Source organism: Agelaius tricolor, unplaced genomic scaffold (genome assembly GCF_023055355.1).
Source record: "Agelaius tricolor isolate 1412-34295 unplaced genomic scaffold, bAgeTri1.0.p SCAF_5, whole genome shotgun sequence".
NCBI classification, from domain to species: Eukaryota; Metazoa; Chordata; class Aves; order Passeriformes; family Icteridae; genus Agelaius; species Agelaius tricolor.
The window spans coordinates 24946685-24962345 of NW_027269265.1; the positions used below are offsets into that span (position 1 = coordinate 24946685).

The 15661-nt window shown below is 49.1% G+C and overlaps 1 protein-coding gene across 1 annotated transcript; it reads left to right on the top strand.

Moving 5' to 3' along the window:
* The first annotated feature begins 5284 nt into the window (after positions 1–5284).
* NKX2-8 (NK2 homeobox 8) lies at positions 5285–7127 on the top strand. The gene is made up of 2 exons (XM_071428416.1): positions 5285–5450; positions 6521–7127. The coding sequence occupies exons 1-2, from the start codon at positions 5285–5287 to the stop codon at positions 7063–7065; spliced, it is 711 nt and encodes a 236-aa protein (XP_071284517.1). The 3' UTR covers positions 7066–7127.
* The last annotated feature ends 8534 nt before the right edge of the window (positions 7128–15661 follow it).

Below are 15661 nucleotides of genomic sequence, written 5' to 3' on the forward strand. Positions count from 1 at the left end.
AGCCCAAAGGAAGAAAAGCACAAGCAACTGGCAAGCCCTGCTCATGTTATCTACACCAGTTTGGCTCAGCACAAACTAGTCCCAAACCAACTTACAGAGCAATGGGGGGTTGTACCTTGCTGCTTTTCTTTCAATCAACTTGCAAAATAATTTTTCTGGGATGATCACACAGAGCAAATGAAAAACTCAATCCTGAATCCTCCACTGCTGTGAGACATCCCTGTTTCAAGGAGCAAAGTCTCCTGTTTAAATGCAGAATGGAGAATGGAGGGCTTCATAAAAAGTGTAAGTCTTGAATAGCATACTTTCCACATATCAGATTTAATAATTATTATTTATTTTAAATTAACAAGCTCTGGAGAAAAAAAAACACCAACAAAAAAAAAACACCCACAAAGCAAAACACAAAATTGTCTACAAAAGAAAGTTTATTTTGTTTGTTGAAGTTCTTAATAGGTTAAAGTCGATGTATTTAGTCATTAAAAAAAAAAAAAAGAAATAAAGGAGCTGGTGCAGGTTGTTCAGATGTATCAAGAAATGTGCACAGCAAATGTCATTGTTCTACAAGGAAGGAGAGACAAATACAACATACAGAAATACATAGAAACCAGTTTTCCTGTAAGGTATATTCCATGTCTTCCACAGTCTTGCCCTAATTAGAAAGTGTATTACAATGAGTATCAGCTGCAAAGCAAAAAGACAAATAAGGGGTTATATTAATTTTCAAAGTCTAAAGCTGGTTTGTAGTTGAGAGCGAAAGATAAAAGATACTATTTTCAGATAATGAAGGAAAAGGGTGTAAAGTTCTGGGAAAATTCATTACTGGGAAAAAATGAAGTAAAGAATTCTTTGGTTTTTACATAAAAGTTGAAATTTTGCCTGTTTTAAAAAAAAAAATTTGGAATTTTGCCTGTTTAAAAATAAATTCCAAAATTCACATTAAATTCTGTGAGATCAGGTTTTCATTTCAGCCACTTCAGAGTATTGCATTTAACGCCCCTGCAGATAGTGTGGAGAGGTCCTCCTTAAAGCCGGGACTACACCAATTAGAGCCAGTCGTACTCTGTGTTGATAATATTTTCTTTTCCTTTTTTTTTTTTTTTTTTCCTTTCTCTCCTCCTCTATGAAAGTGTAGGGACGACAAACTGGTGTAGGAAAATACTTGATTTCTGCATCTCACATACATCGATTTGGTCAATCTGCTTTGCAATCCTCCACTGAGCACAGTAAATGAACCCATTCAAGTAGGAAGGGGGGGAAAAAAGGAATTATAGAAAAAGCCGCTATTTTCTGAGGTGGTCGGAGGTGTTTTTGCGGCGGGGGCTGGTAGGGCCGCGGTACCCTGAGCCGGCCGGGCCGCCTCTCGGGCAGCAAACCGCGCGGTGGCTCTGAGGCTCCGGTTCGCGGGGAGCAGCCCGGTCCATGCTGCGGGGTTGTCTCCGCCGGTGTCCGCCACAGGAGCGCCACGGCCACCGCGCCCGCGCTTCGTCAGCTCCAGCGCTGCGGGGACACGGCCGGCTCCGGGCTCCTCACTCCCCTCGCCCGTCTCTCATGAGCCGCAGCCACAGGAGGCCGTCGGCGGATGAGCGGAAAAGCGTGCAGCGTGCAGTGTGAAAACAAGCAAAGTTAAAAATAAAAAAAATGAAGCCCCTTGGAAAGGTGAAAATTCATTCAAATGGGCCAGGGCCTGGGGGAAGCGAAGTGTTTCTGTGGATTTATCTGGAGGGCGCACGCAGCCATCCCCTACGGGCCCACGGAGGCCAACAAGGTCTCATCCCGTGGGCCCCCAGAGACGGGCCCACGTCGCGGGGCGGATCCTGCCACAGGACCCCAGCGCACCTGCGGGCGGAGCACACCGTGGGCCCTGCCGCGTACTTCTTACAGCCCCGGAGAAACGATTGCCCCTTCTCTTCCCGTGGATACCGCCGGGGCGGCTCTCGGTGGGACGCCGAAGCGGCCGGTACAGAGAGGTGAGGGCAAACCCACCTCTCGGTCCGAGGATGCCTCCCCACGGGAACGGCAGCTCCAGGGTCCCGTGGGCAGACACGCGGGAGTCTGGCGGGAGAGAGTGAAATGTGAACCGGCAAACCCCGAAATGAGGCCGGGCGGCCAGAGCTGAAAAGCGTCCAAGTCTGTCTCAAGCAAACCAAGAGATGAAACATTTCGGGTTATTACGTTCTGCCTTTGAAGCAAACCATTCCCCGCAGATAACAATGCGTAGGTATATTTAGACAGCTCGGCTCGTCCAAGGGGAATGTGTCTTGCGCTATTTGAGAAAAAACTCTAAGAGTAAGTGCAAATATTTGACGCTGAAGAGCTCTTAAGGCTTGAAGAGTACCATTTACTTATTTCTACACATCAGTGTGGGCTTAGGATGTTAAATAGATTAAAAGGCTAAGAGAGGTCACTGAAGTAGACTCTCTTTCTCTCATCCTGACTTTTTTTCCTTGCAAAGTTTTTGCACTTTCTTTCGAGTGTCCTTGGCAAACTCCTCTTAAGAGCCACCTCGGATACTGTATAAGTTTGTGGCGCTCTGAACCCCGGCCCCCTCCCCTGCTCTGGTCGAGCCTCCCGAAGCTCCTCTCCTGCGCAGGCATTCAGCAAATATTTGCCTGTGGGGTCAAGATATTAATAAGCGCTTTTCGGTCGCCTTTTATAGCCGGGGCGCTCGGGAGCGCGGGGCAGCAGCGGCGCTGGGGCCGGGCCTGGGCAGGTGAGCGCGGCCGTACCTGGCAGCGGGGGGGCCGTGCCCCTGTCCCCCCGCCGGGCCTGGGCTGCCCCGGCGGTGACACGGGCACTCGGGGCCCAAGGGGACACAGGGGCGACCGCGGGAGTAGCCGCTCCGCCGAGGACGGACACGTCGTTTCAATTTAATCTCATTTAAAAAGACGTAACTAATAAATTTGTATGGACGGGGCTGCCGGAGACGTAAAGCAGAGTCGATAGTGGTTCAATCCCATTGAACCCTATTGAAAACCATGACAACAAGGAACAAGCTCCGATTTATCCCGGAGAGTTAAAGCACATTGTGGGAAGGCGTCAATCACCTATTATTCCAGATCTGAACAAATGCAAAATCTTGACTGGAACAAATGCTTCCAACAGGTCCGGGACATAGGGCTACATTTCCCTTTTGTTCACGGCCTAGCAGTTGGCATGTATTTGTGCTCCCCTCGCTCCGACCACCCAGGACGGCTGGGAGGCTGTGCTCGGAGCTGGGAGATAACTACTGTCACCAGGCACGCTTGATAGGTGGCTGCAGTAATCACGGCCTGGGAATCGTTTATATGGAGCCTGTCCAGTCCCGAAGAAATATGCGGGAAGGTGGCCAAATGAAGCCTTGTGCCCCGTTCATCTCGCCCACAAATCTCGCCGATATAAATCTCACCTCTCCCTCGCCGCTATTGCTCATTGACATTTTCCCCGGGAATCGTAACTGCTCCCAGAGGCGACACCCAGACCAGGGCGGGGAGGGGCGGTCGCGGCCGGGGGCACGCGGGCAGCAGGTCTGGGGGACGAGAGAGGGGCTGGATAGATATAATCTATACACAATAGCTTATAGATGCCTGTTTGGACAGGGAAACAAGAACCGACAAAGCGGCCGGAGAGAAGAGTATCTCCGCGTGTGTCTGAGTTTCCCTTTGCAGGCCCGCAGGGCACCGCCGCAGGGGTTCGCGACGTTCCCCCGTCGGGGATGCGCTGTGAGAGCCTCGGCCCGCGTTCAAAGGAAAGCTGATCTGCTGGGGAGAGCCTGGGTGCCTCCTTCTCTGCAGGCTCTGCTCCATCCAGCCGGACTGGCCTCCCGCTGCTCTCCGCGGCGTGCGCCGGTGCCTCCCGCGAAGGCGGCGGGGAGCGGTGGGGAAGGGCAGCGTGTCCCGCCTCCGCCCTCTGCGCGACCCGCGGGAAACATCGCCCCCATCGGTCACTTGTACCGCCGCCCTGCCGCCGGGGACCGAGCCCTGTCACTGCGGGCCTGCGTTTGAACGGCACGCTGGGCTGCTTCTTTCTGTGCCGTGTTTACTTATGAGTCCTCGGCGGCCATCGAGGCTGGGCAAAACCCGGCCACAGCTTCGCGAGGGGACAGGGCCGCCCGGTGAAAGAAGGAGGGGAGGTGAAGCTGAGAGAAGGTGCTTGTCCTGCGGAGCGTCCCCGAACCGCGCCCAGACAGTGTCAGCACCCTCCTCCCGGGGGGCGCCGGTCCTCGGCTTCCTTTGCTGCCTCTTTCGGCAGATGAAGCGGCGGTCGGCAGGGACGGCGCGGATAAATAGACGCGCCGTGTTTGATCTTTTCTCCCCCTCCCCAGCTGGAGTCGTTTCATCACTCACACACCCCGCCCGATGAGATATTCCCTGGGTTAGTGATTAAAAAAAAAAAAATCACCCCTACCCCCCTCCTGACTCTTCCTCATGGACCGAGTATGCCAAGCTCCCGCTATCATCTTTCTCGAGAAAAAGGTGCACCTTCCATCTACCATGCCCAGGAGACGCAAAAAAACTCCATCCCAGAGATCCCATTCCTTAACGCGCACACCCGCCAGCCTTCCCCGCCGAGAGCCCAGTCGAGGTGTGAAAAATGCCCCGTTGAGGGTAAGAAACCTGCCAACAACAAGAAGAGAATTTGAGGTAGCACTGCAAACAGTCCGGCAAATAAAACAAATAACGACATAAATTCCATCCAGATTTAAAGAAAGAGGCAAGAGAGGGGGGGAAATAAAGAGGGAGAAGTGGGGAGGGGGCTCTCGGCATGCTCTGCGGATGTCCTGGGAGGATTCACTTTGTCTGCGGATAGAAGGGACGCTGGTGGCTTCGGTGGCGGATGGAGGGGGGTGGTTGTTGGTCATCCACATGCCACCCAAGATGTTATTCACTGCTAACAATTACCATTATCTGTCCCCACTTTTGGCTAATCAGACAGAATATGTAATGATGACGCCTGTTTCCTGCTGTCTTTGGGAGGTAACGGGTTATTCTCTCATGGGGGTGGCGGAGGGGGGGGTTACACCTACTCCCATTAGGGCTTTAGCACTTGACTAATTCAGGTACTTAGCATCCTATAGACAGGGACGGTTTGAAAGCAGGCAGTGTTTGCAGTGGGGAGGACTGTTTATATAAACAGGACACCTCTGTAAACGACACTAATATTTGAGGTTAGGTGGCGATGGAAAGGAAGATCCTCTCGAGCCGAGAGATTCCCCACTAACTGGACGCAATCCTTTCCTCGCAGCTTTTAAGGAAGGGGATTCGGCTTGGGGTGATATTTTTTGGGGGTGTGTGCACAACCTACCATGGCCACATCTGGGAGGATCAGTTTTACAGTGAGGAGCATTTTGGATTTACCAGAGCAGGATGCTAATAGCATAAAGCAAGCCTCTGACCATCGCCACTCAGCGGAGAACTACACCGGCTCGCCGTATCGAGGGTGGATAGAAACAGACAGAAATCACTATCCCTGTGAGTATAAAACGGACAGGAATTCGCCACCTCCGCACAATTACCTTTTATTTGTTTCCCCCCCAATTCTTTTGACGAAGATGCGAAGCAGCGAATTGACAGTGTACATAGCCTACAGGATCGAGGGAGTCCAGGCTGGGAATTTTATAAAATATTACTGAATTGCAACAACGAATCAGCAGAAATGTCCCGGGCACGATCTTAAGACAGAAAAGATGGTTTGGGTTTTGTTGTGGGCTATTTTGGGAGGCTTTTTGGGGGCTTTTTGGTAGATCAGTGCATATTCCCAGCTATGGCAGAAACCAAAATCTCAGCCTGCGTCCACCACTCTCTGTGCGCTTATCATTTAAACCTACTTCCCGGATTAGTTTTTTACCCCCGTTCCACTGTTGCAAGAAATCCTGTCTTTTTGTGCTGAAGGGTTTGGGGCCACCCCACGCTCCGCAGAGGAAAGCTGAGCACCCCCGTGCCTCGCTTCCCCGAGCTGCCGCCTGGATCCACGCACCTGCCAGCGCGGCGGGCGGGCTCCGGCTCGCAAACCCAGCTGTGCAGCATATGGGTCGCACCTCGCACGCATAAATTGTGCCACAGATACACGGTGTTTATTGTATACCTGTATATACAGGGTGCGCAGTGGGATATCGTCCTTTGAATGGGTGCGGGAACTCCCCCGGGATAGGTTAAATATTAAGGTAATCGAGCGGCGAGCGAAAAGCAGTTATGAAAGGAGCGGGGAGCCCCATATTCTGTTTCAGTACGCAGGGAACACGAGGGCTGCAGCCCGCAATCCCCGGGCTGTGCGCGGCGAAGCGGCCGTGCCCCTGCTGGGATTGCCGGCGGGGAAAAGCGGGTCCCAGCCCGGACGACAGCCCGCTCCGTGCCGTGGGCTCGGTTTAATGTGTTCGTGGGGTTAGCTCACATTTCTCCTTGACTGTTGGGATTAATCCGGCCCGGTAGACAGACGGGGCTCTCCCCGCGAGAGGCATTTCAACTCTCGGTGGCCTCCTCGATGCCTGCCGCGCTCCCTGGCCCGGACTGCTCCCTCTCTCTAACCCACTCGCTGTCCCCAGCTTCCGACGAGAGCGGCCCGGAGATGAGCTTGCCCGACTCCACCCAAAGGTCGCTCCCCGCCCGCGGCTCGGAGGCCGAGGAGAAGAAGAAGAAGCGGCGAGTGCTCTTCTCCAAGGCGCAGACGCTGGAGCTGGAGCGGCGGTTCCGGCAGCAGCGATACCTTTCGGCGCCGGAGCGGGAGCAGCTGGCCCGGCTGCTCAGCCTCACCCCCACACAGGTGAAGATCTGGTTCCAGAACCACCGCTACAAGATGAAGCGGGCGCGAAGCGAGGGCCCCGGCAGCCCGCAGCCGCGCCCGCCCCCCCTGCTGCGCCGGGTGGTGGTGCCGGTGCTGGTGCGGGACGGGGAGCCCTGCCGCGGCTGCCCCGCCAGCCCACCGGCTCCCGCGGCGCGCCCCAAGCTGGGCTGCGCCCTGGCGGGATGCAGCGCCCAGGCCGCCCTCGCCCTGCAGGGCTACCGAGCCTGCCCGCCCGCCGCCGCCCTCGGCGTCTTCCCCGCGTACCAGCACTTAGCGCACCCGGCCGTGGTCTCCTGGGGATGGTGACAGCGGCACTCAGCCCTCTGGGGCCGGACTCATCCCACGGGCGCGGGGCCGCCCGCCCCAGCCCCGGGCTGTAGCGCGGCGAAGGCGCCGCGGAAGGCGCCGGGGCACGGCGCGGCCGCGCTCGGGCGGGCCGGGCGGCGGAGCGCGGCTCTGGGGCGGCGGCAGGCCGGGACGAAGCTGGCCGGGGCCACGCTCCCCTACACCGGCCTCACCCGAGGGCGAGGATGCCGCGTGAGGCGCGAATTTTATAAAACCTCCGCTCCTCCTCCTCCTGTTCGAGAGATTTCTTGTTAAAAATTAATGATCATCCTAGCGACCTAGTGTGTTTTAAAATAGCTGACTCTTCCAGTGACTAATAAAATGATTTTTGGCAAATAAATTTTTCCCGGCGGAGAAGTGTAGTTTTGACGATTGGGGACTGTTTCGTAGGATTGCCTCCTGTGCTATAAAATCTTAAATACTTGTCTCAATATCTCCAGTCGAATTTGACTTTCGAGTTCTTTTATTTTATCCATATGAGCCGGTAAACGGCAAATAAATTTTGCTGCAAGCATCTCACTGTAAACGCGGTCGTAATTCCTATGGGAAGCATGAGCCCAGAGTCTCCCGCTCCGGCGAGCGGGCTCCCACGACTTTGTGTTTTAAGCGGCGATGTCTTCCATATAGGCACTATGGCAGGATCCAGAATTAAGTCAATCTTTCCGTTAGCTTGAAACCGTTCCAAATTTCGACTGGGGAAGGATAGCCAAGAAAATTATGTTTTGAAACTATTTGATAAACTATTGATTTTATTGCTTTGGGGTGAAAATAATAATATATATTATCTGCCAACCGCCAATGGGGAAAAACCCTATAAATCTCCCTACAAAGCTAAATCCAGGTCCCTGAAATATGGACTAGACCGGCTGCTTCCATCCCTCCGATGGCACCTGCGGACCACGAACGCTGAGGGAATATTTGGGGCAAAGACCCCACGGGGACTGATGCAGACAACGCGGCCGCCGAGGAAAAGGTGTCAACGGAAAGGGACCCGCAGAAGATATTTAAGTGGGGATTTTATTACACATTTTTTTTATTTATTCCCTGGAAGGGGATAATTTTGGACGCGGTATGCCCCTGGGATGTGGTGTGCTGCCTACACATGCCGGGGAGCGCACGGAGAGCGAAGCTGGGAGGTGCTGCCGTCGCGGATGAGGAGGCGACCAAAAGCACGCACCAGTTTCCGTGGGTGATTTCGGCCGCCTCCCGAGCCGGCATGGCCCCGCTCTCCTCCCAGCTCTGCCTTACTCCGGGGCTTCGCACCCTCCACCTGGGCTGCTCGGTGTCGCCTCTGCCCTCGGTGCGGGAGGATCAGACGCAGCTACAGTGAGGACAGGCTGGGGAGAGCGAAGGGACGCCAGCCCTCCCACCTACGTCTCCTTCCCTGCTTGGGCAGGAGGCCGTGTGCCAAGACGGAGGCACAGAGCGGACCAGGCCTCCGGGCTGTGCGGGAGGACCTGGGGAAACAGCTTCTGTGTCACCTGGGTTTGGTTTTATTGTTTGGTTGGTTGGTTGGTGGGTTTTGATTTTTTGTTGTTGTTGTTCTTCCCCCGCCCCTTTCCCTTTATTTTTCCTCCTGCCATCCGAAATCTTTTTTTTTCGTCTCAGCTGCTGGCCACCTTGTCTCCCATATGGATGGGGTTATCTTAGAAGAATCTCCCAGAGAATCGCTCCTTAAACCTCCTTTTGTCTTGGAGGTTGAAAAGAGCATTGTTGTGCATGAAAAGGACCTAGACAAAATCCGCACTGTTTCGATTCAGGACTGTTTAATCAGTCCCTAGTGACAATTTTATGGGTTTTAGGCGGTACAATAGCATCTTTTAAAACCTTGTGGCCTTCACGAAAACAAAGGGCTTGAATTTTATGGGCTTACAACTCCAATTAGAACAGTGCCAATGTGTATGGGAGATTATCAAATTTGTATCATAAAACCCCTCTAATAATAAATGATTACTGGAAGCTGGGGAGGGGCGGGGGGTAGAAAGGACCCAGACTTCAAGCAATGGACTTTGTCGCATGTAGTTTTAAGAGTACAGATGCTGCCCACCATTTTAACCCTTTGCGAGCCAGCTATGCAGTAGGATCATCTGTGAAAATAGTGTGACAACGTCATTAGAAAAGGAAACCAAGACAACGGGACAAGCCTGCTCCTCCTCAGCGCAAATCCATCTTCCGTCAGCTTGCCGAGTGTTTGCAGCATCTCACCTGGAAGGGTCCTTCCCTGGCTCCTCACTCATCTGAGCTGCTGCTCTGTCCAGGAGCTCACACCCGGCCATGGAAAGGCTCTGCAAAATAAGAGGGCTTCCTTAAATTACTGCTTTTATGAGCTACTATACACCCGGGTAATGACAGGGGATGTCCCTTCCTAATCCCAGGTTGCAGTAATTTTCTCTGATCACCAGCAGCAATGTCACCTGATGTGGGTTTCTTCACAAAAAATGTGTGATTTGTGAGTGTTGCCTTTTACCAAGCCCAGGGAATGGGAAAGGTGCAATTCCTGGGCACTGGGAAAGGCAAACAAGGTGCTCCAGCAGGGTGAGTGAAGGCATCTCAACAGGGGTGCAGGGAAGAGTCCTGTTCAAGCATGGAGAAAAGCAATCCCCCTTATTTTAATGTATCCAAGTAGAAAGAAGACTGTATTAAATAATGAGGCAATTCAATAGTCTATAGAGATTTACAGTAAAGAAAAAGCCTTGTGAAGAGGATAGGGTGGGACTGAAACTATTCCTTTTTCCCGACAGAAACAAATTAATCTGCCTAAATTTTAAGCACATTTAGCAAGGAAAGTAGTTAACTTTGCCAATGGTTAAACTGTATATAGGAGACACTTTTTAACAACTGCCATTGATAACAGCTTTAGGGCAAGAGAAACTTAGCACCTTTCAAAGTAGTTTCTGTTACTTTGACATGTTTTTGGTAAGGCACAAAATCATCTCAGTTGTAGGTTTGGATTTTTTTGCCTCCTTCTCAAAGGGGTGAATGCACAGTTTCTGCTTTTCTCTTTATTTTTCTCCACCAAGTCTCATTGTTACTTTCACTCTGCAAACAGGCCTGTGAATTTCACTGAAACTAATGAATAAGCATACCATGATCATAACCTAATGGCATCTTCAGCTAATGAAAAGCATTGCTAACATCTACAAACATATTCCTGTGTGCTTTATTCTTAGTTAGTAAATAAACTATTGACTTTGCTAAGGCCCAGTCCTGTTTCAGTGGGAGCCACTGGGCACATGTTTGTTAACTTAGAACTAAGACATTAAAAGAAGTCACCAGATTGCCTCTATTTTTTGGACAATAGTTCTGAAATAGCATATGATCCAGCCTCTTTGTGATACTTCATGAACAAGTTGAGTGTGCCCCTGCCAATGCACATTCATCATTTCTCTTTGTATGTAAACACACTGTGCATTTTAAAAATTACAACAGATGAAAAACATCACCTCTGAAGCAGAGCTCTGCCATGCTGCAAATTCTCTTGTCACTGACTTAGGAAAGGCTCCTGGCAGCCGTGCAATATCTATGTCTTGGTTAATGAACCATCTGGAGTGTGTTGATATCTAAGTGCAGGTCAGGTCTGTTGAAACTTTCGGAATTTCAAACCCCTGTACCTCGTAGCATTTGATAGGAATAGGCCTTCCACCCTTGGTGAGAGCCCAGCTGATGCTCTAGGGTCACAGTGAGCTCACTTTGCTTTCAGAAACTGGTGGTGTCCAACTCTGTTTGTGGAGAAGCCCAGTTCTGGCTCTCCCTGTACTCAGTGGCCTTCAGAAGTTGCAGTTCATTGTTTAAGATCATGTCTTACTGGACTTGAGTCCCCAGTAGCTGCTGCTTCTTGGGAGATGGGAACAGCTAAGACACAAGGAGGAAGGAGGAAGAAGAGGGGTTGTTCAGAGCTCTGGAATTTGTTTTTCCCAGTTACTGAGGAACTAGGGAACTGTCTGATGAACACTTGCCTGCCCATGAGAAGAGGTGAATTGTTTTGCTTTGTTTGTGTGAGTGACTTTTGTTTCCCCTCTTAAACTGCCTTTGTCTCAACTCATGAATTTTCTTACTTTTTCCTTTTAAGTCTCTCCCCCATCCCTCAGTGGCAGAATGTGTGGTGCTCAGTTGCTGGCTGGAGTTAAACCATGGCACTCAGTTTAAAGAGAACTTCCTGTGGGAAAGGAGGCAATGGGTGGAGAGTTACCCATAGCAGAAAAGTTGCTTTATGCTTGCTCCTCAGGCATGGAGCTCAAGTAACACTCAGGAGCAGAGGAGCTCAGATCAACAGTAACACTATTAAAATTATTTAAAAAAAACACACATCTACTGGGTGTAACAAGCCTAAAGAGATCTCTGTCACCAAGCACAGATTACTGAGCTATGAGATCAGGTTGCTTTTTTTTGTATTCAGGCTCACAATTGCCTTCTAAATGATGAAGGAAATCAGCTCTCTAGACCAAGGATGTTGGCAGTTTTCATCCTATTTTTCTCCAGTGCTTTTCTATTTAAAAGAGGTCATAAAGTGTTCTGGAAAAAGCAAAAATCTCTCCAGGACACAGCTACAACTTTTTTAATATTCAGGACCAACATGGAGAGAAGTCCATTGCTGACATCCACTGGTTTCAGGCTACCTTCCTGAATAAAAGGAAACCTAAACATTTATTTCTTCACAGACCTTTGATGAATCAAATTCTTAAACTTCAGAACTTCAGAGTTAGATGTCCTCTTCAGAATCTCATGGAATTTGATTCCAGATGAGTAATACTTAAAAAGAGAAAAGAAACAGAGAGACACAGCAAAAAGACATAGGAAAACCAGTAAAAACAGGGAAAAGAGTAAATTTCCTTGCCACTTTTGGTGCGTAGGATGTATTTTCAGGGGACTGTCCTTGCTGCTTTTGAACAGTCAGGGGCATCTCCCATGCAGGACAGCCCTGTTCATTAGTTCATCACGTGGACAAAAGTGATTTCTTGATATTCCCACAGTGTTTGACTTTGCAATATTTTTTGGCAGGAAGCATCTGACTTTTTACACTGAGAATGCAGTTTTATGTCCTTATTTTCCTGTTTGAGTTGGTGGTGGTTTTGGTACTAAGGTAACGGCTTTATGATATTCAACACTAATCATGATTTTACTAAGTCATAAATATAGCCACTTAAAAATATAATAAAATATTGATCTAGAGAGAAAAAAAAGCCTTCTGTTGTTTGTGTGCATTCATGTAGAGCTCCTAATTGGACACATCTGCTTTCTGCAAAATGCAGTATCATCCATGATGATTGCTTTGCCATCACACTTTAGAAAACTCCTCTTCTGCTGTTTGCTGGGCCCATTTGGGAGGTCCTCATGATCTCTTCCATTTCTCTGTTGCTTTCAGGGAGTTTCCTGCTATCAGATATCCTTCTATGCTATTTGCATGCACAGTTAAAAGGCAGATGTGACTGTTTTTACTCAGATTTTCCCTTTACTTCTGCTACACTGGCCTCAGGATGTTACTGTTGGTATCTTTAATGTTGAAGTTCTGCCTCCATCACCAAGTGTTTCCCCTGTTCATGGTTTACCTGCCTCCTACTGGTGGCTGAGATGGTGTCAATATTCTTTCCTCCCTCATATTTTCTTTTTAAGCCAGTAATTTAGCACTCTATTTTCTTCACCCATGTCTAATATAATGATCTCAGAAAAATAATTTTACTACTGTGCAATTTTCAAACTCAGACAGTTTTCCAGGTCACAGATTGCTGAAATCAAAAATATGTTATAGGGAAAAACCAAAAATAAGTGAGGAACCATTGGACGGGATAACAGTATTCACTGATGGTTCAGGAAAAACTCACAAATCAGTAATCATGTGGCAGAATTCAGTCACAGGGGAATGAGACTCAGATGTAAAAATAGTCCAAGATTCACCACAAATTGTGGAATTGGCAGCAGTGATTAGGGTCTTTCAATTGTTTCAGCAACCTCTCAATCTGATCACAGATTCAGCATGTGTTGCGAATGTGGTGAAATGATTGGAAGGTTCACTTTTTGAGAAAAAAAAACCAAAACACCACAATGACATATTCATACTTATCATGTATGAAAACACTGCCAGAAAACAGGGAACACAAATATTTCATCACTCACATTAAGGCACACTCGTCCCTTCCAGGATTTTTAGCAGAAGGGAATGCCTAGGCAGACAAGCTAACCATGGTCCTTTCACAGACTTTACTGGATATTTTTGAGCAGGCAAAGTTGAGCCATGCATTTTTTCATCAAAATGCACAAGCACTGATGGAATCCTTTCGCATCTCAAAAAGCCAGGCAAGGGAAATCAGTCTGGACAGTGCTTGTCCAGACTGTCAGCTTGTGCAGCCACCTGCTTCCACAGGAGCAGTCAATCCACCAATTCTCTCTGATGCTGTCTGTGGGGAGAAAATTGCAACTGCAATTCTCCGAGCCCTGTCCCATGTGTGTACATTATCATCACAATTTGGACTGTTTTGTTCCACTGATCTTTTCCCCTTATGTGTTTGCTCTTTCAAAAATTCTCAAATTGGGTGTTAGCAATGAAATTCTTCCAATGCTGCATGGACCACCTTTGACATTTGCAGGGATAGCAGGCCAAATTCTGTCCCCACAAATGAAAAAGATTCCCTGTGGTAATTGTGCTGGAACCTGGAGTGATGCTTTGGCTGTCACCTTGGTGTATTTGCACCAAGCAGATGCATTTCTATAAAAAGGATGATTTGGAGTGACATTGATTGTCTTATTTTCTGTTTGTGTCACTTCTGGAAGTTCGAATTTTATACAAAAATTCATTTTTGTTGACCCAAGAGTTTCCAGTGGCGTCCCAGGGTGGGGAAGAGGAAATCTGAGCAAAGGGAAGGCAAAGATGTTAAAGACTCTCCCAAGAAGAAGCAACGTAAGAAACGTCCTTTGACCAGGGGCAAAAAGAAGAGGGCCAGTCACTTTCCTCCATGAGGAGAGAACAGAGAACCTGAAAGAAAAGAATCGGGAGCAAAACGGCGCAGGCAGAGTTCAGAGGAGATCTGCAAAGGTGGCAAATTACCATCTCCATGAGCTGGCAGGAGAAGAGCTGGCCAAAGAGTGGCCCAAAAGAAAAGTTCTGCAGGACTTGATTCCAGATGATCAGAAGCTGAAATACACTCGTCCTGGACTGCCTACATTTAGTCAAGATGTGCTGTGCAAATGGTAAACGAATCGTGCAAATGCCTGGGTACCCTAACAATGCAATTAACAAATATTTTGATTTCGGCATCACCCAGTGAAAATAATCTTTTTTCAAATGAATTGTAGAAAAATTCCTGCCTGACGTTGTCAGCAACCTTGTCCTTGCTTTTATGATAATTTGGGATGCCATCTCCAGGTCCGTGAGGAAAGTCTTTGGAGACCTCTGTAACTTTCTCAAGTCCTTTCCCCGCTTCAGGTGTAAGAGTTCTGGGAGATTTGATTGTCCTCTCTTAAAAGATCGAGCCTCTGGGATGTCATAATTTGTGATCCCCAAGGTTGGTCTCATCCAGTTGATTTCTCCGAGAAGCTGTTGCAGGTCGTGCAAATTGCCAACTTCCATTTTCTGTGGTCTTATTGTTCACTCCGAGATCTTTCACCCTAGGTATTTCCAGAATCTTGGAAACACTGATTTCCAGTCCTGCCTTCTGCACCTCTGCAATCACACAGTCACAAGCTTCTTGCAGCTCCTGTTGTGTTCGTACCTTTGCAGAGGCTTCTCCCTGTTGATGCTCAGGACATAGAATGCAAGTGGAGGAGCATCATCTGGATGGAGCAGGATGCTGAAGAAACAGTCCTTGAGATCAATGATCACAAGTGGCCAATCATTGAGAGCGAAGGAAGTCCCTGTTGAAGCGGTCCCATGTCCTCAATGAGTTTGTTGATCTTCCTGAGGTTGTGCAGCAGTCTCCATAAGCCTGAAGTTTTCTTCCGAATGATGAACACTGGAGAATTCCATGGACATGGTCTCCAGAGGGAAAGTCCTGCTGATCAAACACCGGCATGACTTGTTCCGCTGCATGTGGTGGCAAAGGGATAGCTTTGGCTACCAGGGTGTTCTCTGGAACAGTCAGTGGTGGTCAAAGAGCTTTGGCTAAAAGTGTCAGCTCTTCATTCTGATTTGACGAAACGATTGAAAGATAAATGACAAGTCCAAGGATGCTGCTTCCGTCCTTACCAATTATTTAAAAGTCCTGTCTCTTGGGCGAAGTTCCAGTGACACCAGTAGGTATCACTGCGTGGCTCTCATCCATGAAGCAACCCAAAGTCCACAATCTTCTGTGGGTGAAGCACAAGGGTTGGAATCTCTGTGCAGACCACGTCTGTGCGTCTTTTTTTCTGTTTGTGAAATGGTCAGCGTTTTCTTGCCCGTGCTTCTTGTCAGCATTCTCATGCACTTGATCGAGTTTCACATTGTTTACTGAGATCTACCTGGACTTTTGCACCTGCTAAAACACAAACAAATCCACGTCCCCGCAGGGACTCGAGGATTATCTCAAAATCTTGGAGGTGAAGAATGGGTCCTGATGTGAAAATAAAACATGGATCTGTTCTGTTT

What these genes read in the sequence shown, in the direction of transcription:
- NKX2-8 (XM_071428416.1), top strand. Translation starts at nt 5,285, where the DNA reads ATGGCCACATCTGGGAGGATCAGTTTTACAGTGAGGAGCATTTTGGAT. An exon ending in AGACAGAAATCACTATCCCT is followed by an intron (nt 5,451 to 6,520) that starts GTGAGTATAAAA and finishes CGCTGTCCCCAG; the next exon opens with CTTCCGACGAGAGCGGCCCG.